The sequence below is a fragment of the Hemitrygon akajei genome, chromosome 31 (assembly GCF_048418815.1).
Source record: "Hemitrygon akajei chromosome 31, sHemAka1.3, whole genome shotgun sequence".
Taxonomy (NCBI): Eukaryota; Metazoa; Chordata; class Chondrichthyes; order Myliobatiformes; family Dasyatidae; genus Hemitrygon; species Hemitrygon akajei.
The window spans coordinates 12,124,709-12,151,954 of NC_133154.1; the positions used below are offsets into that span (position 1 = coordinate 12,124,709).

The following is a 27,246-nucleotide window of genomic DNA, read 5'->3' on the forward strand; positions in this document are numbered from 1 at the left end:
GGTGGCAGAAACAGACAATTTTTTCCCCCCACTTACAAAAGTGTTCCTGAACCTTATTTCCCCAAGTTTAATTTTAATGATTTTGTTTAACTTCGTCCTTGGCCTTTCTCCACTCTCTCTCTAAATGACCCATTAGTCTACTGCTGCAATTCATTCAACTTCTTTGTTGCTTGGACTCTGCACCTTTTCATCTCAGCAATGACAATACAGCTTACAGCAACCAAGAACCCACACTTGGGTGCTCCTTCAATTATCTTTCCATTTGCTCACTCTTCTTCCAAGATATTCTTCTAAAAAAAACTTCAACTCTTTCACATCCCCAGTTTTTTCTTTTCTTTTCAGTCACTCCCCCCGCCCCTCCTTTTTGATTCTGTTAAATGCTTTTTGACATCTTCCTTCATTGAAAGTGCTTACTTCACACACATTATTGTTTTACTCTGCCACCACTTTGGATTCAGATTCTTGGTGACTGGCATTCTGGTTCCTGGGGTCTGTGCTGTAATTCCATTATTCCAACAGCAAGCTTTTCATTGCCCTGTGAATCTGCTGCCAGGATAAGTAGTTAGATTAATAGGGCAGCTTACTGCCACTGGCAAGCCAGAATCAAAATTCAAACAAAGCAAATATAAAACTTACTATACTTCAACTGCTGGAGGGAATTTTTTTAGGTCTACATTGCATGCCTTACTGTGTCCTCTGATACAAGATTTAATTGTAAAACTAAGCATAAAACACAATTTCAGTCTTGAAAGTTTTACCCTGTAATTTCTTGTATGACGACGCAAAACAGAAATTTAAAATCCAAGCATGGCAATTGTGTGTGTTTGACACTGGAGATCACAAAGAAAACAGTCTGGGCAGATGCTTTTGCATCGAAGAATCTTAATAAATTGCTTACAATACATTAAAAGTTCATCTAACCAACTATGCACATACATTTTTCACACCATTCATGTCCTATTATCATGTTTATTAACAATGATTTCATTTACTCATAATCTGCAAGTTCAACTGGCTATAATCAACATAGTGACTTGTACTCTAGGCTCTGATGTTGCAAAGTTCAACGGCTTCACAGTTACAAATGTTCAATGCACTGTGAATCAAAAATAATTTGCCACATTATGAATTGTGCCAAGTCAAATGCAACAATTGCCACAATTGCTTATTACATTAATATGAAATAAAATGCATTCAGCTGTGTGTATTATACCTCATTAACATGAAAAGGGCAGGAGAGAAAAATAGGCATTTCATTCTTTGAACTTATAATGACACGGGACACCAATAGGCCATTGATCCATGTTAGCTTACAGGAAAGCAACCCCATTAGCTGAATTTACCCTCTTCTTACTTCCCTGTACCTTTGCAACTTACTCTTGCACATTGCTGATCAACTCAGTTTTGATTCTTTCTGATATTTGCCACTGTCAAGCCCACAGGGTCTGTGCTGTCTTGTTGTAGAGTGATCTATTCCCATGCTCTTTCTTTACAACTTATTTTCCCTCAAATGCACATTCAATTCTCTTTGAAATCATTGACTCTTATTTCCAAGATCTTTATGAGCAGAGAGCTCCAAATTGTAACCACTTCTTGCATAAAAAAGATTTCCCTAAGATGTCCCTAGAACTTTTGCCTCAACATTTTAGATCTGTAGCCCAATGACTGAACCATCAATTAAGGAAAATAGGTGCTATGTACTGTCTAACGATAATGTATACATCTATAAACTATCCCTTCAAATTCTGTTACTTTGAGAACAATCCCAGCTTCTCCTGTCTATTGGTAACTGGTTAGGCTGCTACCAGAATAATGTATCCAGCTCTGGTCACCACACTTCTAAAAGAATGTGAAATGTCTCAGAGAGTTTGCAAAGAGAAAATTCACTAGAATGATCTGTTAAAGGGGAGACAAGATAACAATTTACATTGAATATTTTTATTTAAATTTCTCTGAGCGCTTTTTATTTTTCATTCACTGTGGGAACATGGAATAAAATTCCCACAAGTACATCCTAACAAAGCTGGCAACTGTTGACAGCTGCATATGCAAACATAGTGATACCTCTAGCATTTTGGCACAGTTATACTAAATAAGCCTAGGGACAATATTTATCAATTTAATATTTCTAAAGAGCAATTTATATGTTAAACATACTGTAAAAATAGACCAAAGGTAATAAATATTGGGAAAGTTCATAACCTAGATGGATAGTAGGTAATTCTGCATGTTAAATTTCAACCTCACAGAACTGGAAGGATATTTTCCAATTTCCTTTCCAAAATTAATTTTCCAGCAGCAAGAAAATACAATTCTGCTCTCATTTAGCTATCTTACGAACACTACGCTTCAAGATCTTGATATGAAAATGCAGTTATAAGCAAACAGACTATGTCACTTAAATTAGAATTTTTAAAATCTCTTATTAAGATTCTCTCATAAAGAATTGCTGGTAAATTCCCTTTGAGTCAACACCACCAACCAAATGGAAAATCATTTTTGCATGAAACTTTAAACAGAGCTCCAGTAATAGCTCTTCCTTACCCCAAACATTTGCCTGAGGTCAGGATCACGGAATCGAAAGGGAATGTTGGAAACGTGAAGCCGTTTAGGTATGGGTTTGCTCTCATTGCTCTCTGTACTCTGTGTTTGTTGTTGTCCATCTGTCTGTGCTGCTTCATCTGTCTGCTGAAAAGATAAAAGCATATCAGATAATTATGTTGATGAGTATTTCAATTAAAACATTTCTATGCACCTGCAATAGCTGATATTAACAACCCTCTGTATCATGTTTTAGACAGTTCCATTAAAATGCAGAAAATTACAGTTGCACTATCAGAATTATATTTCAAAATCAACAGAATGACCTGGTTTACAACTGGACCAACTTGGTATTTGTTGTTTCTTCAAAAAAAAAAAAAATTCTCACTTTTACATTCAGCCATCTCTTTGCTGAGAATGCTGAATCAGCTAACAACACGTAGAGGATCGCACTGCTCTCTGTATCTAGAATATTTCCACAATATCTTGACTTTTAAAGACAGAACTTTAGAGTTTTATATGAAGGAAACTTCACATTTTCATTTATTAAGTGCAACCCAATGAAGGGATTTTATGTTTAGCCTCACTCTCCTCTAAGAAGTTTGGACATTGCTGTGTTGAAGTCTGTAAGCAAATGGAAACTTCTCAGTACAAGGAAGCAAGATTGCAAGCTGCTCTTTGCAGATCTACAATTTACCCCATATTATCTAGCTCAACTAGCCATTATTCCTGCCAAGCTTAACAGGATACTGAAAAACATCACAACTGAACCATTCTAATCACTTTCCAACAAAATAACAGGGTAGCAATTTTTCTTTACCTTTTCCCTCACCCATGCTGAACCCCAACACAAAAGGAGATGCAGACCCATAGCCATGGTCATAACAGGCAAGAATAAAGGACAGTTCTGGATCTACCCTGCGCATACTAAAATTCATTCCAATATTGAGTTATATCAAGTTGCATACTTAACACTAAACATAGAACAGTACAGCGCAGAATCAAGCACTTCAGCCCATCATGTCTGTGCTGTGATGTCAATCTGGTCTCATCTGACTATTTGTGGTTGCTATCTCCCCCCTCCCCCCATACCCCACCTATTCATTTGGCTGACTAAATGCTTCTTAAACATTACATCTCCTGGTAGTGTTCCAGCCACCTATCACTGTGTGTGTGTGTGTGTGTGGGGGGGGGGGGGGGCGGGGAATAACTTGTCTTACACATTTCCTTCAAACTTTTCCCCTCTCACCTTAAGCCTACTTCCTCTGGTATTTGACATTTCTGGCTAAGAAAAAAAGGCACTGACCTCATAATTGCAGACACTTCTGTCAGATCACCTCTGATGCTCCAGCAAAAACAATCCAGGTTTAACCAACCTCTCGTTTCAGCTAATACATTCTGATCCTACGTATGGCAACATTTTAGCAAACCTCTTTTGTAACTTCTCCAAAGTTATCACATACTTCCTTCAGCATAGCAGCCTGAACTGAGCAAAATTCCAAACTAAACTTTTATACTATGCGACTTTCCAATTTGTATATTCAATGCCCCAAACATTGAAGGCAAATGTACTATTTACCTTATTTACTTCCTTACATACTTCCACATTTCACCATTTCAAGCTGCCACACATAACCCAAATGAATTTTGGACTGCCCAAGACTGTCAAAAGACATTTTGTGCATGCTCATGACAAAAGTAAAAGAAATTAAACTTCAAAAGTGGCTAACAAAGTTCTTGAACTCTTAACCAATATAATGACCAGTATCAATTCCACACTGGCTGGTTCTCATTGAAGAAATGTGCTTCAATCTAGTTTTATTTATAACAGTAAATAGGAAATAAGGAGCTGATAGACACAACCATAGTTAACAACTAGCAACATGACATAACAGAATTCTGAGGAGCCTTTCCCACTAGCACTTTTTCCCTCCAAATCTTTAGTTACAATTCCATTTCAATTCTTGCTCAACTGAAATTGTCACCAAACAGATGAACTATGTACAGTTCATTCTGTAGAACACCAGCAAGCCTACAGGTGTAAAAAATTAACACATTTTCTAGGCTCAGCTGCTTTCTGATGGCACATTTACAAGCACCGTTGTGCTGACAAGAAAGGCAATGTTAATTCACAATCCTGCCACGAAGAAGCGTCCCTTTCAAAATCTAAATAAACTGCTGAAAAGTATTTGAATGACAAAGAAATTACTTCAGCTAAATCACTTTACTCCAAAATGTGGCACTTGTAGACTCAGCTCATTGAAGAATCCATGGAGATTATTTCTTTCCAGGGTCTCTGAAAACATGAACACTGTACAACTACAGATTTATCTCTAGAATATAGGTGGCCAGTGAAGATGTGCAAACACATTTTAATAAAATTCTTCTACACCACTGTTCTACAATATCACTTATCAAATATCAGCAGTGAATAAATAGCTTTACAAAATATAACGGATGTTAAGAATACATAGTTCTAATGATATATTGGGGTATTTTCCTGGCATATTTCAATAGCTGACATAAACAAATAAGGAGAGAACTGGTAGACCCAGCACTCTTCACTTAAAATACACAGTGCCTTGAAAATGTGTTCAGTCCCCGCAACTATTTTCACATTTTACTATTTTCTATATTTAACATATATATTGAAGTACGATTTTTTAAGCTAATCTACAAAACACTGTGTCAAATCAAGAGAAAAATTCCAAAGCTAGCCAACAATTTATGAAAAATTAAAAACTAAAATAGTGCAGCTGAAAAAGTATTAATCTCCTTTGTAAATACTATGCTAATTTTCCTCAGGTGCAATACTGTATATTACCTTATCAACTCACCCAATTTGCTGATGTAGAAAACTGGATGAACACCTGAATAAATACATCCTCTCTTTGTAAGGTCCAACAGTATGGTAAAATTTCAACAAACCAAACCAAAATGAAACCAAAAGAGCAAACAAGGCACGTCAGGGAAATAACAGAGAAGCACAAACCTTAGGAAGGCTACTAGATCATCTCAAAAGCACTGAATATACCTTGGAGCTTAGTGCATTCTATTGTATAAAAGTGGGGAAAAATATAAAATCACAACCACAATCCCTCTAAACATAATGGCTGGAGAAGAACACCATTTGTAAGTGAGGCTACTATGACGCCAACAGTCACTCTGAGTGAGCTGCAGAAGGCAGTGTCTGCAATTGATGAAGTTCATGGCCCCACAATCTCTTAAGGTCTTGCACAAGAAGGGTATTTATGGAAGACAGGGAAGGAAGCAGCCCTGCCTTAAAAAAAAGAGCATCATCTTTCCCTGTAAAGATCACAAAGCATCACTTTGAAGATACGGTATCATGTGGAAGAAGGTCTTATGGTCAGATGAGACTAAAGTGGAATGTTTTGGCCTCAATACTAAGTGGTAAATGTGGCACAAATCTAATACTGCACATCAGCCAAATAACACCATCCCTACTGTAAAGTATGGTGGAGGAAGCATCATGCTATGGGGATACTTCTCAGCAGCAAGGGCTGGAAATCTGATCACAACTGATGGGAAGGTAAGTGCTGCTAAATAAAGAGGTCCTGGATAAAACCTGCTAGCCTCTGTCAGAAAGCTTAAACTGGGAAGTTCATCTTTCAGTAAGACAACAACCCCATGCATACTGCCAGAGCAACCACAGAGTAGCTTCAAATATGAAAACTGATGTCCTTCAGTGGTACAGTCAGATCATCTCCAGCAGGACCTTAAGGTTGTTGTCCACCGCTGCTCCCCAACTAATCTGGCACAGCTTATGCAACTTTGTAAGGAGGAAAGGGCAACTTTGCTCCATCACATTATGCAACACATTAGAAACTTACTCAAATAAGATTATTATCCTGCAAGAGGTGGTTCATCTAAGTACTGAGCAAAGAGGGTTACCTAATTTTGAACCACTGATATTTCAGTTTTTAAATTTTTAGTTTTTCATGCTTTACAATTCTCTATTTTTGGGCTCTACTGTGAAAACAGGAGCATGCAATTCAAAATAAAATTCTCAGTTAATTTGATCAAAATCCCTGGTTGCAATACTCATTTATGTGAACAAAGGGTTGGGGGCTGAATACTTTTACAAGCCACTGTATTAATTTGTGAGCTAGGTAGCAAAAGGAAAAATTGAAGTCCACGCTCAGAACTGAAACTGAATCTGGATCAGATAATCTGATGACTATGTAGCACAGTCTGGATACAAGGCAGTATATATGTCACAGACACCAAGGCAATTATTTCCTACTTTATCTTATAACCAAATGCTGCATCTTAAGGAGGGCAAAGCAATAGAAAAATGGTTTTGAATTCAAAATACACCACATGGCCTTCTGAGTACAGCTGTCCAGGAACACCAGAACCAGAACAGAGGGTGAAAGGAGTGAACATGTTGGATTGCATGTGTAAGTATCGACAGTGTGGCCTCTCCACGTACTCTTTGTCAAAGACCCTTTCAAACAGGCATAGAAACTGCTTCCATAACTCAGCATCCTAACTGATAAAAGCAGGGCGGATTGCTTGATTGCTAACATAGAATCCTCCATTAAAACAGAAGAATTTAAGCCTAAGTGATCATTTTAACAAATTAAAATAAAAATACAACTTTTTTTAACCTGCGCATATCATCATTTAGAAAATTACATTTATCCCCATTAGTCAACAGGCCAATATGTTCAACCGTTCTTGCAAAAAGCTACATATGGGCATCTATCATATTGAACAATCAAATCTTGGGTGAACCCAAAACACAAAGTATTTGCAACTGACTGAAGTCAGTTCACAGCTAAAAAGTTAAAGATAAAAGAAATCTAAATAGTATCTTACTAGTTAATGTTCTAGTCAGAATGGTTTATTCCACAACTAGACCATTAATTACTACTGGTGACAGCTGTAATATTCTCAGATAAAAGAATTCAGATCTTTATAATAATTCATCAGGTGAAAAAAGGGGCTGCTCTGTGTACTGATTTGTTGATTTTCCAGAATATTCCTGGAGCTGGTAAGCAACCATGTTAAGAATAATACTATGAAGTTGAACTGTGATATATGTTCATTAATTATGAGCAAACATAGGCAAGATGGAAGAGCAGTTAATATGGCTGCATATCAGCTCCAGGAATTTGAGTTCATTTGTGACCTTGAGTGTTATCTTCACAGTTCTGTGACCTCAGTTTTACATCAGGTACTTCCATTTCCTCCCAAAGCCCAATAGGGTCAATTGGCTTCTTCAAATTACCCTTTATGAGTTACTATCAAAATAAATGAATTAACTGGAACATGTGCAGGAGAGTAAGTTGCAAGGGGACTGAGCAAAGAGAGCCAGAATTGACCCTTTTAGGATTTTGTGTCTAAGTATAACCTAAATTCTGCTAAATCATACAAAATAAGACAAACATGCAAGGTAAATGCATATTTGAGCGAAGGAGATCTGTTTTTTTTATTGCTGATGAAACTGTGCCAGTTTGACCACTTGGAAAGATGAACATGCAAGTTAATTTCATTTAGGGCATTTAATGATACTAGACTGCAGTGAAATCACATAGTAAACTGGCATCCATTATAACACAAGAACATCCTTCAGTGCTTTAAAAATTGCTCTGCACTCAATTATATCGTGACTGATCTACGCATTTTAATTATTATTTATCTGGTTTGAGTTCTGTAACATTTTAAAAATTGCTTGCTGTAATATCTGTTAAATTCAGATTTTCACATTTTTAATTGCCTTTGCCTTCTGTCCTTTTGGAGGAATTAGCTCCAGATATCCATTATCCTACATGTTTGTTAGCACTTCCAGAAATGACTAAACAGGACAGGAAATGTACTAAGTCATTTATAAATGAGACAGAAAATATTTAAATTTTTAACAATGTGGACAATACAAGGAATATAGATGCTAGAGGGGAGTACTTCATTTGGATGCAAAGTTTCATTTAATTATCAGAGCTTAAACCACACGAACTATACACGTGGCTCTGTGTCATACAATGTTTCCAATATTTTAAAGCAGAAACATTAGTTTTTAATGATAGGAAAGGGCTTTTAGACCAATCACTGGGTTCACTTAGAGACAACAGCAAATTCGCATGTTACCATAGAACCAGCAAATCTTTCACTGGGCAGGGGGTTTTCTCCTTCAGTTACAGGGTGCCTCCAACAGAAAAGTTAAACAGGTTCTATTGGTAGTAACAAAATAATTAGATTTTCTTAGGACTTGCTATATAGAAGACACTCATGCAAAGAGACAATGCACTTCCATCTCAGCTGGTCTTCTCACATCAAAAATATAAATTTATATTAATTGTGCATTTGTTTTAAAAATTTTATTCATAAACTGCAAACATGCAGATTCTGGGGCATTGTTACCATAATATAAACAGTGAATGGGGTTGCTAGAACTCTGAAGTTACTTTTTTAAAAAATATAAATGACACACAAATATAGCAAGGTTGACCACTTGTAAAACCAAGCATTCCACATTATTTTATTCTTGCTGTGCCCATGTAACTTGAAACAGAAAATTGAATTTTTTTTTTGCATTGCATCACCATGCAAGATGAAGACTAAAGCCCAGATTTTAACTTACTGTGGCGGTTCCAGATACAGGCTGTACATTGGCAATTGTGCCACTCTGTTCCCCAAGGGTCTGACTGGATGCGTAGATGTTCAGACTATGATCTGGGACTGGCGTCTGACCTGTGTAGTCCTGAGTGTGTGGAACAGTGTATTCTGTTGGAATTCCATTCTGTGGAGGAGGAGGAGGAGGGGGAGGAGGGAATGGAACTGTTGCATACGGCTGTACCATAGCTTCTGGGGTGGCTGCTGGCTCCTGGCTACCCTGAAGAAACATGAATGAAAAATGACATTTGAGGAACGTTTCTTATGACATTCTTGGATAGGAGCTTAATGTGAATATTCAATGACCTGACTGACATGACCACATTAAAGACATTAATAACAACTGTGCATGATATTTCCCCTCTAGGTTACTGAAGCATTATGTTTGCTTATTTTAATACCAGATATTTTCAGAAATTACTGAAATATTAGAAATAATACTTATTCCCTGTAACGATGAAGTTAAAAACCATAAATGCCGAATATCTGAAATACCACATGAAAGTATTTGAGAAGAGAATTGGGAGGATAATGCCTAAAGGACATTAGCATGAAAGCCTTGGAAACCTTAAGCTGGCTGTTTTTGCCTTTACAAAATGCTGACAAACATTGCTTCCGGTGTATTTTCTATTTTTATATACCTGCATATGATAATTGTTAATATTTAGATTAGTAAAATTATATAGCAGCTTTTGTTGGGGGGGACGCAAGAGAAAGTTTGAAAATCAAACCATTTTCAAATTTCTGGTTTTGAAATGTAGAAGCAGCAATATCAAAAGAATCAAAACAGCACAATACAACAATCATTCAACTATGTGGCACAGATTTCAGATTGACAGAATACATGAAAGGTATTTCCAGTAATGATCCTTTAGTTAATCAGAGTTCACCAGTTTCATTGCTCATTAATAGTTTTCAAATGGCAGCATCATGTTTGAGTGAACGACTAATAACAACAGAACAGTTGTGCACAATACAGATTCTGCATGAAAAAATGTCATAAATTATTGGTTTCTGAACACTTCTGTGTAGGATCCTTGCAAATATTAATCCATTTCCAAATAGCTAGCAGTTTAAAACTCATGCTGAATTTCTGAAATCCATTCCCATATTTAGTTGCCAAAGTTGGCAAAATATTTAATTTTCCTCATGATTCTGGCATGATAAATGATACACGGGAAAAAGATGCTTGACACAGACTCAGTATGTCTGCTGTTGTGTTGAATAACCAGAAAATTTACAGCATAATCATGTGGACAAAAAAAACTGGGAGGGGAAGGGGAAATGACAAGAAGATGGCAAAAAAAAATTGACTTGGGCAGGCAATAAGTGAGAACACTTAAAAAAACAACACACTCAAAATGCTGGAAGAACTTAGCAGGACAGGCAGCGTCATGGAGAGAAATGAAGTCAATGTTTCGGGCTGAGACTCTTTATCAAGAGTCAGCACAAAATAAAAAGCACAATGTGACTGTGTGAAGTTCAATTTCCAAGTTATAATGTCCAGCTTGAGTCCACAAAACCCTTTTAAACATTTCTTCCCCTTAAGACTCACTATTAAACCATATCTGATAGCATAGTTAAACAAATACAAACATAAACAATGCAATATTCCTACCACTTAGTCAAAGTAAATCTAGCCTTCGGTTATGAAATATATATAATGTATTAGGGCTGGATATTTATAGAACTGAAAAGACCGCTAGATTGCAAAACTGCTTTCACTTCACATCAGAAGACAAAATAACGTTACTAATTGAAGCACACTGACCTCAGGTCCAGTCTTCAATGACCCTCATTAATTGTTGTTCTGTTTTCTGGCAACTACCATGTTGTGTGTGTGAGGAGACAAATATTAAAATACACAGGTTTATCATGTAGCTGGGATGGGCATAAATTTCTACTACCAAATGTAACTGCCAGTGGAAAGAGATAATTTGTATTCCACCTTCATGACTATCACATCATCTCCACCCCACCCCCACCAAGTCGGTGCAAGAATGAAGACTGGCACTGAAATATTCAGTTTTATCAGCTGTAACACAAAACTCCATCATATGATACTTAATATCTACCATCCAGAACAATTTAACAGTAATACATATTTCATAATATGGATAGCTCCTTCAATGCGAGAACGCAACTGAACATTCACTGAAGGAAAAAGCTTGTTCACGTTTGGCAAATCTCAGTAGGTAAACACTGTTCACCTATAATACAGCTAGAAATAACTTAATGGTTAGAAAGACATGGAAAAAGATGTTGGAATATATGATTTAACTGAAGTTAATGATGAAATCAAAGAAAGAAAGAAAGAAAGAAAGACAGAAAGAAAGAAAGAAATTAAGAAAGAAAGAAAGAAAGAAAGGACAAATGTTACATAAAAATGTAGTAGTTTTCTACTTAAGTATTACAATTTGGGGTTAAAAACAATGAAGTTAATTGAACTATCGTGGTTAATATTATAAAAAAAACATGATACAAAAAACAACTTTATAAATCTCTTTTAGTGAGAATCTAGACACATAATCCCGTAAAATGAAATTGAATTTGCAGGAGGAACATCTATTCATAGAGGCATGGATACAAGTCATAAGCTAAATCACAGCTGTTGAACTCCAGTCACTGCTTATAGTAAGAAAGGAAAAGGTGCAAATAAAAATGAAAGACACCATAACCTTAAATGTCATTACTTTTAATCTGTATTGTGACTAAATGGCTGTCTGGTCTGCAGTAACCCTATGAACAGGTGTTACATATTGGCGGTCTTTGGGTACAACTTACAGACAAAAAGAAAAATTATAGTTTTAGCTGTGTCTGACTTTCCTAATTTTAAAATGCAACCATTAGGATCTGATGACTTTTCCAACTACATGTTCAGCAATTTTACAGCACCTCATTTTTATCTACAATTATGTGACTCTACCTTTTTCTCTTATTGTTTGACTTCCTTCGACTATACAACTGTCATTTCAATATCTCTATCCTTCATTAAAATTTATTCTTCATTTCTAATCATTTATGTTTTGTTTCTTCCTTTTACCTGGGCTTAATTAAACTTTACATATTTTATTCTGTAGCTGTCTGTCTTTATGACACTCAGTCGTTTGTTTCTTAGGCTTTCATACTATTTTGAAGATTCAGCTTGATTTTCTTTTGTATTCAGATGCAGAATTTTTCATTCTTTTTTAAAACAAACCAAGCCATGGCTAACAAGAGAGATAAACAAATAGTATTAGAAAAAAAGAATGTTATCAAATGGATAGCACTCAAAGAATAGGAATAGGCCACATATTCCTGCCCTGGACTTCAATGTGTTCATAGTTGATCTATGTTAGTCTCCTCTGTGCCAGTGTCCCATAGCACTAATTCCTCTAAATTCCACCATAAATATACCTGATTGTCTGTCTTCCATCACCCTCAATAACAACACTGCAAAAATTCAGCACCCTCCCAAAAGAAATTTTTAGGTACCTCAGTTTTAGATGACTGGTCCCTTGGACTCGGAAATATTTAACATCCACATTGCCAAACTGCCTTCATAGATCATTCTTCAAAATTCAAGGAACATAAACCCATGCTGTCTAGTTTTTCTTGATAGAATAACCTTCATATTCCAGAAATGAACCTGGCAAATCTTCTTTGTACTACTTCTAATGTTACTGTACCTTTCTTTAAAAAAGGATAAAGGGGCAAGTGGAATAAAACTGGGTACACTATTCCAAATGCAGATTCACCTAATACGCTGTACAACCGCAATAAACCCTCCCTATTCATAAACTTCAACCTCTCTGCAAACAAGGACAGCATATCATTTTCCCTCAACTAGTTGGACCTGCTTGCTAACTTTTTGATTTAAGCACTAGAACACCCAAATCCTAGATCACTTGAAGAATAGGGAAACTTCAAAATTCAAAGGATGACAAAATACACAAAAGGAACAGAAAAGAAGAAATATTATAATCGTATTAAAGCTTGAACAGATCAGTAAAAAGTAAAAAACCCAGTAAGACAAATAGATTGAGATAGGAGAAAATACATTGAAAAATAAGAAAAAGAAAGACAAATTAAAACAACCACTTTGCCTCCGCTTTCAAAAATGATAAGGAAAATTTCTTGTATGTAGAGGACAACTTGAGTAGAGTCAATGGGAAGCTGAAACTAATTAACAATAGTTTAATAAAGTACCAGTGAAACAACTGAGACTGCAACAAGTTTCTAAGAGCTGATGATTCAAAGATTGTGAAAATTGTGAAAGTGGAGATAATGGAGAAAGTAGATGGTCTGAACATCATCTTCCAGAATTCTACATAGCATTTACATTGTATTAGGTATTATAAGTAATCTAGAGATAATTTAAAAGTACATGCAGTCCCGGGGTTATGAATGAGTTCCGTTCCTGAGTCCGTCTTTAAGACATATTTAAAGTCGGAACAGGTACTTCTGGTATTATTTAGCGTCAGTTAGTCAAACGTTTTTCTTAGTATATAGCATATATTTTACCTTTCTATGCATATAAAACACTTAAGAAACATACGTATTTCAATAATTAAACCACTGCGTTGCTTAGTAATATTTGTAGCTTTCATCGGGGCAGGGCCTTTCACATGCTCCATTAAAATTGTTCCAATCGTTGACCGACTGTAGCCTAACACTCTTCCAGTGACTGATGGTGTTTCACCTCTTCCTGATCGCTTTATTACTTGGACCTTATTTTCAATTGTGATTGCGATTATTTTCATGAACAGAAACACTGCGGATTCAGAGCTGCACCAGGTCCTAAAGTCCACCACACTGAGACAGGCTAAATAAAGTCCGGGGTTACGCTGGGTCCTAAAGACCACTGCACTGAGACAGGTTAAATAAGGGACTTGAGCATCCGCGGGGGGGAGGGTCCCAGAACCAATCCCCCGTGGGTAAGGAGGGCCGACTGTACCTATTTAATTGAATGCACAGAGCTGTAAATCACAGTGGTTAAATGGGCTATCAATAGTTTGGGTCATGAAAACAAGTTTCACACATTAAAGAACAAAATATTTACTGACAACATCGTGTCAGCCATTTAATCAGAGGTGGGGCAGGCTGCATGACTCACTTTATGCAGCAAAGTGAATTTGCTCTGAAAATATATTTAAGGAGCAGAAGAAGAAAATATCTACAAGTTTTCCTAATAAAAAGAAGGCAACTTTGAGAAAATGCAATGAGTAGGGCATAGGTAAACAGAAATTAAACTTGATCAACAAAGGAATTAACTACTATTTCCTAGGTTTACACCGACTTTCAATATCAGTGTGTTTTGGTAAATTAACTGAACTAATATCTGTTTCCAGTGGCTATTATTTAAGAGATTCAGACCAGTGGAGAAAATGAAAAACAAAATAACAGTCATCCAGAAAAAGTGTGTATCCAAACTCTAACATTCCATTAAAATCTGGCATTATAATCAAGAGAATCATCAAGAGATCATGCAGAAAAAGATGGAAATCAAGGATCAATTCTCTTTCTCACTCAGTGTCTTGGGGAGGAAGATGATGATGATGAATTTTCAAATAAAAGGATACCATTCCCAAACCATATTCATAAAAAGCACAGGTAAGTGACCTGCACAGAAAAAAGACAAAACTACTGAGCAGTTTCTTTAATCAGATCTCAGAAAACTATACTCCTCCAAAAATAATTTATCCGTAAGTCCATGGTAAAAGTGAAACAGTATTTAGTGATGACATGTACAAACTAATTTTAGCTGAAATCTCATGCCTAATATTGGGAAAGCTATATGGAGTTTATATATAGAAATGCAATAAGCCAGCTTTCATGCATCCTCTCTGCCCTGCATTCATCTTTCCCAGTGTAATTATTAAGTCTCATCTGCAGTCTTCTGTGTTTTTTTAATTAATTTACCAGAGTTGAGATAACTGTTCAGTAAAGTTTGCTCATTACCTATACTGAGTTTGAAGCAACTTTGTTCATATTGGAACTGTTTTCACTTCTGAGGGAAGAAAGTATGTGTTAAGAATGGCCCCCTAATGTGAGCTCATAATTTTCATTCCTACTTTATTAAGAAATATAGGGGAGGTGCTCATGTTATCTTGAGATAATGCCATCAAAAGACAAGTATCAACTTTAGGCAGCATTATTTCTCCAATATGCTCTTTAGAAATATTCCTCAGCAATAGAAATCAAAGGAATTAATCCGTTTTACTGCTTTGAACACGGTATAAAATGGGTGGTGTTGAGATAATTAATTGGCTGTAAAATATTTAGTGACATCCAGCATGTTACTAAAGCATTATATAAACTGAAACCATTTTTTGTTCCTTATTCACCCAACTGCACTATTCTCACCTTCCACTCCAAAATGTGAATATCTTGCACATCATAACCTGGTATGGAGGCTCCACTGCATAGGATCACAAGAGACTGCTAAGGTTGCAGATTCGGCCAGTTTCATCACGGACATCTTCAAGAGATGATGCCATCCATCACTGAAGATCCCCACCATCTAGGACATGGCCTATTAACATTACTACCAATAGGAGCAGGTACAGCAGCCTGAAGGCCCACTTTCAATACTTTAAGAACAGCTTCTTCCCCTTTGACTTCAGATTTCCGAACAGATCATGAATACATGGAACACTATCTCACACAAAACAAAGTTCATGACATAAAGTGCTGTGCAAAAGTCTTGGGGGGAGGGGGCGCGGGGAGGGGAGAGAAAGCGCGTGCTAGGGTGCCAAAGACATTTACACAGTAGTAACTTTATGTATTACACTATACTGCCACTGCAAAAAAAGAAAATTGCATGACATATATGAGTGATAGTAAACCTGATTCTAATATGGGTCACTAATCTGGACTGAGAGTGGGAAGGGGCCAGGGAAAGGGGAATTATGGTTAGGAAAAAGGGAAGAGAGGTGAGGGAATAAGAAACACCAGACATTCTGCAATCATCAATAAACCAATTGTTTATAATCAAATTACCTTGTCTGGTGTCTCAGGACTGGGTGTGTCAGCATTCGCACCACCTGCTGACCACCCCCCCCCCCACCCCCGCAGTGCTCCACCCTCGCCATTCCCAACACCCTTTGCTCCTGCCAGGTTTACAAACCTCGCTCACCACTCCACGTTGACAAATACACTACTGTACAAAAGTATTTGGCACTAAAAATACTGTCAATGATAATAAACACACAAAACTTGCAGGAACAGCAGCAGATCAGACAACATCTAGGGAGTGACATTAACTGTTGAAGTTTCAAACTAAGACCCTCCAGCATTGTGTGTGTGTTGCTTAAGGTTTTCAGCATCTGCAGAATCGCATGTTGGTTAGAAACCTGAATCTGATTACCTTATGTAAATATTGCTGACTGTTAACCCAGGTTTCCCTTTGTCAATAGCAATCCTGATCGTCAGTAGCAAAGCACACAGATCCTGCCCTTTGCCACTGGAAAACCCAGTTTCCCTCCGGAATATAAAATGTGATGAACCAGCTTAAGAGATTCAGCATAGTCTAACCAGCATGACACAAATATGCTGACACAAGGCACTGATGTAAAGGCAAAGCTTAAAATAGTAATTTCAGTTTTTGAAAAAAAGATTTAAATAATTTCTTACCATCTGCCTTCACTGATCTGTAGGTCTTTAGAGGCAAATTCGAAAACATACACTGAGCTTATGCAATAAGAGAGAGCAATGTGAAGATATTTTTAGTCTTGCTTCTTTTACAAATATTACAAATGAAAGAGCCTTTTAAAGTAGTCTTAATAATGACAATCACAGTAACAACAACAATAATAACAGGGCTTCATTTCAGAGGTTGAATGAAGAGTACCAATGACAGGTACTCAATAACCAGTAATACAAAAACCTCATTAGCATTAGACAATATAATCAATAGATGGTCATCAGCTTCTCGGAGTTCATGGCACTTGGAAAAGATGAAGAGAGCAGATGGGGAAGATGAGGAATTCCAAATAACTTTGTGCTATGCAAGGCACAACATTTACTCATTAAGGCACGAGGGAGCAAAAGATTTTCATACAGCAGAAATTCACATCTTGTCATTTATTTTTATTACAGTGGTTTTCCTAGAGGTGTGCTGCAACGAAGGAAGAATGTGTGTGCACCATATTTTTTTTCCATTCTTTACTATTCATGTAACTTCTCAACTGCTGAGAGATTAATGGTGACACTTTTGCTGCTCAGGAGTGTTCCAAAATTATTTCACTGGTCAGCTAAAACTTACCCAGAAAAGTTTGAAATTAATTGGCAGTGGTTTTCAAAACAACTGAGGCTATAATTAATTTAAAATTAAAGAAATGTGCTTTAGTATCCTTTCATATTGTTATCAAAGAGAATATAAAATATTTGGTGCATATGGAGTTAACTAAAGAACTCTATCAGTAACACCGAAGAAATTCACAGCATTTGCCAAAGGCAGTCACTAATGAAAAACACATTTCATCATGATTCAAGCAGAACTTTCCACTGCTGCAGTATTCATTTCCAAGATGTCTGGAGCACTCATTACTAAAATACAAAATCTTCTTCGCACAAAAATTTGATATATACTAGCTTCTTTGTAACTGAAGTTTTTTTTCTTTTTTTATTAATGTCAATGTCAGTTATATCCTAGAAAGAATAGTTGAATAACCTTTTCCTTAAATTTGAGGATTTTTTTTTAGTCTTTTATCATGTTATATTTCTTTGTGGGTGGCAGCAGACATAAACTACTTTAAAAACAAAACTACTACAGTTATTCTATGTCATAATTACTCATTAGGAAGAAAAGACTTTCCTTCAAAAAAATTGCTTTAATACCTGTCAAAACAAATACCTTTCCAGGGATCCACAATTCCTAATTAATCTACTTTAATAAGGACACTTGAACTCCACATTAAAAGAATGAAGGAAGACAACTGAAGGAATACATCCACTCCAGTAGAGTCTCAATACTCAGATCTCGATAATATTCATAGACAAGACCTTTTTTCCTTCCCACAAAAGTATTTATTTGTCAGTTTAAACAAAAACACTAATTCTTCCCTGGAAGCTACTGCGTTATGTTTTGTTCTCAAGTACAAGGTTATTAAAAAGAGCTTCAGTCACATCTAGACTGGAGTCGCATTGAGGTGTCCATTATGAGGTGCAGTAGGAGTTTATGGCTTTCATGCCTTCAAACAATTTAACCCAAAAGAATCTGTTTTATTTTTCACAAACACTGAACCATAAAGAGTCAGAGATACCTTTCAAATGGTGTAGGTATCCATTGCCATTAACCAGACTAGAATACAATCTTTCAGACTGTGACAATCCAATATTTTCACCTGAAGGGGTACTCATAAATGAATCTGCATTATGAAGAAGGGCAACACTCAATTGGATTGCAATGTCCAAAGTGGCTAATTCCAATAACCTTTCAACCTGGAGTTGATGTACTCCAGTGCAGGTTGCTGGATAATGATCAGGAATGGTTTTGTTGCAGCCAAAAAAATTCAATTAAAAAATCCTGCAGCACCCAGAAAACCAGGGAACAATGAAGCACCTCACAAAAACCAAGGAACAAAGTAGTCAATTTACAGTGCCAGCAAATGACAGGTAGTATTTGGTTAACTGGAAACGTCTGAGAGCACAGGTCAACTATATAGCATACTATAACCTCATCAGAGACTACTAATCTTGCAGGGCTGCATGAATTATACACAAATGAGATTCTGCAGATTTTGGAAATCCATAGCAACACACAAAAATGCTGGTGAAACTCAGCAGGTTAGGCAGCATCTACGGAAATGAATAAACTGCTGATGTTTTGGGCTGAGACTCTTCATCAGGACTGGAAAAGGGGTAAGATACCAGAATAAAAAGGGGGAAGGAGGCAAGCTAGAAGGTGATGGGTGATGCGAGGTGGGTGGGTAAGGTAAAGGGCTAGAGAGGAAAGAGATGCGCTAAGAGGAGACAGGCAAGTGGGAAGAGGTAAGAGGCCAGAGTGGGGAACAGAAGATGGGGGGAGAGGAAAAAAGAATACTGAAAGGAGAAATCAATGTTCATGCCATCAGATTGGAGGCTACCTAGAAGGAATATTAGGTGTTGCTCACACACCCTGAGAGTGGCTTTGTTGTAGAAGAGGATGCCATGGACCAGCATCTTGGAAAGGGAATGGGGATAGAAATTAAAAAAGGTTGGCCACTGGTAAATTCCCAATTATTGCGGATGGAATGGAGGTGCTTGACAAAGTGATCCCCAATATACATTGGGTCAGGTCTTAACGATGCAGAGGAGGCCGCATCGGGAGCACTGGATGCAATAGATGACCCCAACAGATTTGCAGGTGAAGTGTTACATCGCCTGGCCTTGAATGGAGGTGAGGGAGGTGTATTTCTTTATCCATTAATTATTCCAAGTTTGCAAAACAATATTTAAGATTTAGCTTCCTTCCCCAGATTTCTCCCGTAGATTGAGCATTACAAGTGGGCTGGAATACTGCTGTAGTTTGAAATAAAACTTATGCCACTTTTTTCTAAGGTCACATTTCTTTGATTCCGTTCCGATCCTCTCACCTAATTAGCACATGCAATTCAACTTTTAAAAATATCAAAAATTTCCAGAATAGAGTTTGACTGGCCAGTTAGAAAAATTGATCACCTCACTTCCAATTACTGCCTTTGTTGTGAAATCAGCTATCAATAATTTGTTCAAACCAGGAGTCAGAATTAATCATTCCGGATCAAAAAATGCAATCTATTTTCAAGTTGAATCTATCATTCTTCCACCTTTCTGTGAGTTAGGGGTTTGCTCAATTTATCTATTTAGAACCCCACTCATGGTATTTTCCTGAACAGTATGAAAAGTGATTTTTTTTCTGACGTAATGAGGTCTAACATTGTAGACTCATTTCTCGATGTTTAATAGTAATAGACAAACAATGCTACAATGATCAAGGCAAGTATTTCCATGCCCATTTCATACAGAGCCACCGCTATCTTATCACTCATTTTTGCTACATTTTAGAATGCAACTTTGTGCAGTTAGAGGTATCAAGTAAGTTTTGTGAATTCACCCCATTCAAAATGCCAGACAATCTAATCAGGAATGAGTAGACTGCAAAGGCCAAATATCTATATCTCAAAAGAACACAAAAAGCTACAGGAACTTGGTGGGTCAGGCAGCATCTACAGAGGAAATGGACAGTTGAGATTTTGAGTCAAGACCCTTCAACTGGGTGACAGATTAAGGGTCTCAACCTGAAACCCTCCACTGTCATTTCCCTCCATTGATGCTGCTTGACCTGCTGAATTCCCCCAAGGTCTTGTGTATTGCTGCAGATTCTACCATCTGTAGTCTTGGGTCTTTATTTCTCGATAGCCTGTCAAGCAGCTTTTTATATTACAGTTTCTTATACAGAAAAGAAAAACAGGTAAGTTCCTTTTCCAAAATAAAGTGAACTTAAGAACAAGTCTCGCCGTTAGAAGTTTGTTCTATCAGCACTTAAATAATCTCAATTTTGCCCTATATTTAAGTTGTGACGGTAGGCAGAATGCTGTTTTAAACGAAGCAAGAGTAGCAGTTTATCGTTAAGGGGAAAGCTCAGAGTAAATGATAGCCTTGGCTGCAATTTGATCTGAGTACCTCAGCAACAATATGCAGAATTAAGCTGTGCTACTTGGCCATCTTCATTTCAAAGGTTTTAAAAGACTAATGATTGTTGCTGGAAGAGTAGAAGCTGCTGGATCCAAATAAAGAAGTGATTACATTTTCTTAGGCAATTAAAGAATCAGATCCAAACTACACTTTCAGTAAAATAGAAGGATTTGTTACTGTTCTAAATAGAAAGCAATTTGTGCAGGATTACAATTCTTTCTCCATGCACCTGAATTAAAGAGGCCACTAGGTTTACTGGAATGTAACCAAAGAAGCTGATTTCAAAAGGACAGAGCATCCAAGAATCTTTCCACTCTCCCAATCGGAATCTCTCTACAAAATCATTTATGTTTATCTGCCTGATCTCAGCATCCCTGAGGTTCAGGCAGAGATGAATGAAATTGCATTCAGACATGAGTAAGTAGTTTGCGATGAATTTTCTCCACTGGGAATATTAATGTTGCTGTTATACTCATCTATAAGTGTTTTTTTGGGAAGAAATGTACAATAATTATCCAAATATGAAGCAGGCGCTTTCTGATAAACGAATAAGCTTCAGCCTTTCTTTTAATGTGTCACCATCTTGTCCCTACATCCCCATCTCAACCCACATTTCTCTGCTGCTATAAACTAGAAAAACAGACCAAGATTGCAGCCATTATTTGTAGTCAGCAAGACCATCACCACTCATCTCAGAAGCTGTCAGATCTTTGCACAACTGAGTTTGTAACTTCAGTTATGAAAAACAGCTTAAACTGTAAAATTCAAACAAGAGACCTTCCGTGTCTTAATATTGAAGTTTGAAGTTCATATCAGATTGCAAAATACAATAACCTCTCTTTTATCTGTTATTTATCTCGGATTCTCATAACATTGGCAACAATTCCTAATATTAACTGATACATATTTTTCAAAATACAAAATAGGTATGGAAAGACATCTTTTAGTTTAAACATGTAATTTATAGTTGTAGGTTGAATAATAACAACATCTCTTTTAAGATTTTCCCTTGTGTGAAGGGAGATGGGGGGAGGGCTTTGAGGGTTTCGACATTTCTATCATTCATTCTATAGGGCTCTTGTTTCATAGATGTCTGTGAGAAGAAAGAATTGCAGGTTGTATATTGCATACATTCTCTGATAGTAAAATAAACCTTTAAACCTCATGTACTGATGAGTATGATCCTACGATTTATTTTGTTGTAGTTTACACTAATAATGCTTAGTCTTAAAAATAAATTGTAGTGTTAATCATTGATATTTAAAAAGATAAGGAAAAGAAATATAGTTCAGCAATATAAAGTTTTCTGAGCAATTCTGATATAACTGGCACTCCCTATTCCCCATAGATCCTGGATGACTGATGAATTACTGATATTAGTACTGTAATTGTTCTGACAACACCATCTAGTAGAAACTTAAAATTCCAACAGAAGTCCAGAAAATACAAAGGCCATGTGCTAATACTTTTAAAATTTTTTATAAATTTAAACTGAATCCACTGTATTTTGTGCTCCTTCCCACTTTTTCTCCACTTCATTTTAACACATGAAGCAGATGTTAGAAATGGTATATAAAAATATGTGAAGCTCTACTTTTAAAGCAAGTCAACACTGGCCATGCCACCCAAGAATATATATGACCAAAGTTTCAGTTCTGAAATACGACAAATTCAGTTTAGAATTAGTATACTGCTCATGTACTATCCTACCTGTTTAACACAAGAGAAAACAAGAGCAAATTTATTATTCCTCAAGTGAAGTTGCCATTACACTTGCAAAAGCAAATGTTCCTAATAGCGTCAAAGAAACATTTCTCTGATTTATAACTGAATGAGTTAAAGTTGCATTTGAATCAGGGGTTGGAAGGCTCATGTTCCACCCAAGAGCCTGGAACACAAATGATCGGGGTGACACTCCAATGCAATACTGACTATGCAATACTATCAGTATGATACACGGAACTGAAGCCTCATCTGCACTCAAGTGGAAACAAGAAATCCCATGGCATTATCTAGGAAAAAGATCAGGTGTTGGTCCCTGGGGTCTTGACCAAGTAACCATCAATCATACTTGTGAACAGATTGCCCAGTGTTTATCGCATGCTGTTTCTGTCAATTCAAAGCTGGCACGTGGAACGCAAAATAACTGGAGTTTGTAGGGAAAAAATAAATGCAACTGATTTTCTTTAAAAATGATAAAGAAAAGCTACGAATTCAGCTAATTTAAAACAAAAGAAGATAACTGAAGATCGTGTGTTTCAAAGTATCTACCAAAATCTGAGAGTGCAGCTCATTTTGGTTTGTGACCTAGCTGATAAAGGTATTACCTTGTTCTGAATGAAGCTGAAGACACATATGTATTCCACTCTTCAGTTTGTGAAGGAACTTGTACCAGTCAGGCATGCATGGGGATTCACTGCTCCCAGATTCGGAGCAAAAAATCAGGCAAGGAAAGTGGTGCACAAAACAAAAATTCAAAAGGGCTCCAACCAGTTGTTTTATTTGGCAACTATCAATTAAGTTTCTTGTGTAGAGGTAGAAGATAAAGAAAATTTTATTAGGCATTAAGGTGTGTATGGATGGATCACTAGGAAGTTTGCAATGAAGGTATCAAAACTAATCTCCACTCCAACAGACCTTCTTAAAGCAGGCTGGCCCACCTTCTTAAGTGTAGGACCAACAATTTTCAAGGAAATAGCATGGGAACTGTAGCGTGGAAACAGCATTAAATAACATGGTTTTATGTACAATGAGTGACGTCAGACTGCAAACTTGTTAGTGTGTATTATAAGTTGTGGATGCAAACAATCCTCTTAAAATTCTGCAGCAGTGGTAATTGAATTGCTCACTATTCATCTTGGATTATCTAACTTTACAAGAAAAACAATATTTTAATGTAAAGATATCAATAATTACCATGCATAAAATGCACTGTAAAGCAATATATTAAATTATTCAATTCAATACAAATTGCAAGTGTGTTATATAGATTACTCATGTGGGCAGTTTTCCTAATACAAATCTGGCAGTAAGATTGTGGATTTTCAACATGTCTTCCTTCTACCACAAATTGAACACCACCGAATCAAAGAATTTTAGTTCTGACAAATTGAGCTGAAACATTAACTCTGCTATCTTTCCACAGAAGCTGCCTGACTTGTTGAGCATTTCCAGAATTTTCTGTCACTAAGGTTCTGGTAAGTGGACAAATAGAAAATTACATGGAAAAAAACACAATAGAATAGGAAATAGCGAATGATAACTAAATCCTGCCATAAAACAGCAGAACGTACAAAGCTTAGTACAATTCCAATGAGCATCAGTAGAGGTTTGGATTTATTTGAATACACCATGTAGCAAGGTCAGAGAAGTAATGGCATAAATTACTGGGTACAATCTAAAAGCCCGTTAATATCCAGTTGCATATTAACAAAGGTTGGGAATTCAAAATTCTGCATTTATTTTTAAGATGATTTAGGCAAAATGGAGGTGGAGGCCGAAAGACTTGGAGTCAAGGCTGAACTGAAAAAACAGGAAAGGGCAGAAAAAAATGATGAGTGTTGTATATAGGCTCTCCAAACTGTAGGAAATGCAGGGAATTAGGAAATTGGACATGCATGTACAATAACCATGTACAAGTTTCGATCCAGAAACAGTGCAGACAAACCAAATAATCTCTGTAGATTAAAAACTGTTCAATTATTAAAAATGGGCTATTTTTGATTTAGTACTGTGTAATGACAAAGGGTTGATCTGATGGCTAATGGACCATTTAGAGAACAGTGATCATAATATGAGAAATTTCATATTAAAAAATTGAAAGTGATTTACTTAAATCTGAAACTGGAGACATAATTCTGAATTAAACCCAAACTAAGGTGGCACCGGGTATGAACTAGCTGGTAGATGTAAATGGGGAATCTACATTAAGTAGTATGACTGTAAACAATGCCTAACAGTAAAAGAATCATTGAACATTTTACTAGTAACATATACTTATGACAAAAAAATAGGAAAGGTAGTTAATCCATGGATATTAAGAAAGGCAAAGATAAATATGAAAAGGTAAAAGACAATGTCTTCAAAGGAACAGTAAGGTTGACAGCTGGGAACATTTCCTGTGCTAGGACATTGATAAGAAATGGAAAGAAGAATGAAAGGATACTATTACACATCAAAACATAAGCAAGAGCTTCTATAGATATGCAAAGAGGAAATCATGATGTGGGTTCCTCAGACAGAGACAGGAATATACAGGAGAATCAGAAAATGGGAGAGAAAGAAATCTTTAATGACCATCTTCACCAAAGACACAGAAAATAATAAATTAATTCAAGGTCCAGAGTGAACAATGAGCAAAGAAGCTAACATTAATATGTCATATTAATTAACATTAATATTATTATTAATAAATTTATTTATTTCCAGCATCTGCAGATTCACTCGTGTTGCCATTATTATGTCCAATACTATTTTGTCACTGATGAGACTGAAGGACAATAAATTCCCAGGCCCTGATGATTCTGCATCAAAAGGGTTTGAACAAGATGGCAATGGAAATGGACGACAACTGGTATATCCATTATAATCTCATAAAACTGATGGGATGATTACAGAGTATTTACTACTACTACTAATAGGATTGAACAGAATTAACATGAACTTACAGAAGGGATATAATGTTTGTCAAATCCACCAGTTTTTTTTTGAGGCGTTAACTAGCAGTACAGGTAAGAGTGAATCAGTTGATGTGATGCACTTAGATTTTTTTTAAAAATCCCTTGAAAAGGTAGCGAACAAGAGATAAATAAAAAAATTAAAGTGCACTGTGTAAAGGATAATTCACTGATCTGGATCAAGGATTAGTTAATGTAAATAGATTTTTATTTGTGCTGTGAGGATATTACTGGTGGGATGTCACTGAAATCTATTCAATAGCCCCAGCGCTCATTTCAATGATGTTGATGAGGGAATCAAGTATAATATATCAAAGTTTGCCAACAATACAAAGTTAGGTAGTAACAGCATTGCTTCTGAGGGACGCACAGAGGCATTCAGGGATTTCAGAACAGGCAAGGATATGGTAGATGTAATGTGGAAAATTGCTAGGTCATAATTTATGCAAAAAAAGAAAGAATGAATATTACTTTTAAATGACAAAAGTGTGTTTGTACTCACAAGAACTTGGAGGTCCTTGTATATGGACTACTTCAAGTTAACGGAGAAGTACAACAAAAAAATTGGAAGACAACAGCATATTGGACTTTATTTCCATTTTATAGGGTCCTGGTGGGAACGGTTTGCACAGGTTGGATCTGAGGAAGGATAAAGGAAATGAAGCTTCTTTACAGCAGGGGGTCCCAACTTTGGGTCTATGAACCCCTCAGTTAATAGTTAGGAACCCTTGCTTTAAAGTGATTCTTTAGCTGGTGAGCTTTCTGTACTGACATCCTTATGAGTAGGAAAATGAGAGATGATCAAACTGAAACATATAAAATTACTGGAAGCAGCAGTGGTACAGCTAGGAGTACGCTGTCTCATGGCTCCAATGACGTAGGTTCAATCCTGACCTCTGGTGCTGTCCGTGTTCTGTTTGCATTTTCTCCCAGTGAGCTTCCTCCAGTTGTTCTGGCTTTCACCCACATCCCAAGAATATGTGGGTTGGCAATATTTCCCTTAGTGATGCTGCTTTAGAACCTGGATGACCGCCTCAATTTAAGAATTTGGCCATTCAAGACCAAGAGGGTAAGTTATTTTTACTTAAACACGGAGGAAGGTGAATCTTTGGAAATCAGTACCCAAGAGCACAGTCACGAATATATTCAGAGAATGATACAAGATATGGGATTAGTATAGAGAAGTGGCACTGAGGTAAGATAGCAATGACAATGAACGGTGGGACAGGCACAAAGAATTGGTACAAGTAACCTAGCTCTACTATTTCTAATATTCTTATTTTATGCTTTGCATGATCTATTAAAATATTTCATTTTCACTCTTATTTTAAGCACTAGATCTACTATTTCCTAAAAATTAGTGTTCTGAAGGGCTATTTGGCCACCTAACATTTTTATGTACCATTTCACAATCTCCTATTCTGGTATTGAGCAACTTGCTGGGAAAGAGAGGACAATATGAATTTTCACCCAAATGAACAGATGCCCCCAAAAAATATATAATTGGCAATCACCATATCCTAAAACAAAAAAAACTAAACATATTCATCTTTCTTTGTTAAATGTATATGCATTTGAAAACTAGACAAAACCAGGTACCAATGAAAAAATATTTTCCTCTCTGTGATTTATTATGCCACATCCCACGCAGATAACCTGCAGCTACTAAGCCAATCAGCCTGAATCATTAATTTCAATTACATAAATTTCAAAAGTGATTCCTAAATTGACACTAAGATTATTTTAACATAAGCAG

General features: G+C 36.5%; 1 protein-coding gene across 17 annotated transcripts in view; it reads right to left on the reverse strand.

Annotated features, from left to right (window-relative positions):
* Positions 1 to 27,246, reverse strand: part of LOC140719458 (RNA binding protein fox-1 homolog 1-like) — a 267,927-nt gene that overhangs the window by 74,303 nt on the left and 166,378 nt on the right. For 12 of the 17 annotated variants that reach the window (XR_012096911.1, XR_012096912.1, XM_073034144.1 and 9 more), the window contains 2 exons: positions 9,146 to 9,397; positions 2,545 to 2,688 (listed from right to left, as the gene is read on the reverse strand). Coding sequence is in view for 15 of the 17 variants with exons in the window: in XM_073034144.1 (XP_072890245.1) it covers positions 2,545 to 2,688; positions 9,146 to 9,397 (396 nt within the window). In the remaining 2 variants the exon portion in view is untranslated. The remainder of the gene's footprint in view (positions 1 to 2,544; positions 2,689 to 9,145; positions 9,398 to 27,246) is intronic. The other 5 variants (XM_073034145.1, XM_073034141.1, XM_073034152.1 and 2 more) reach the window with 2 other exon arrangements.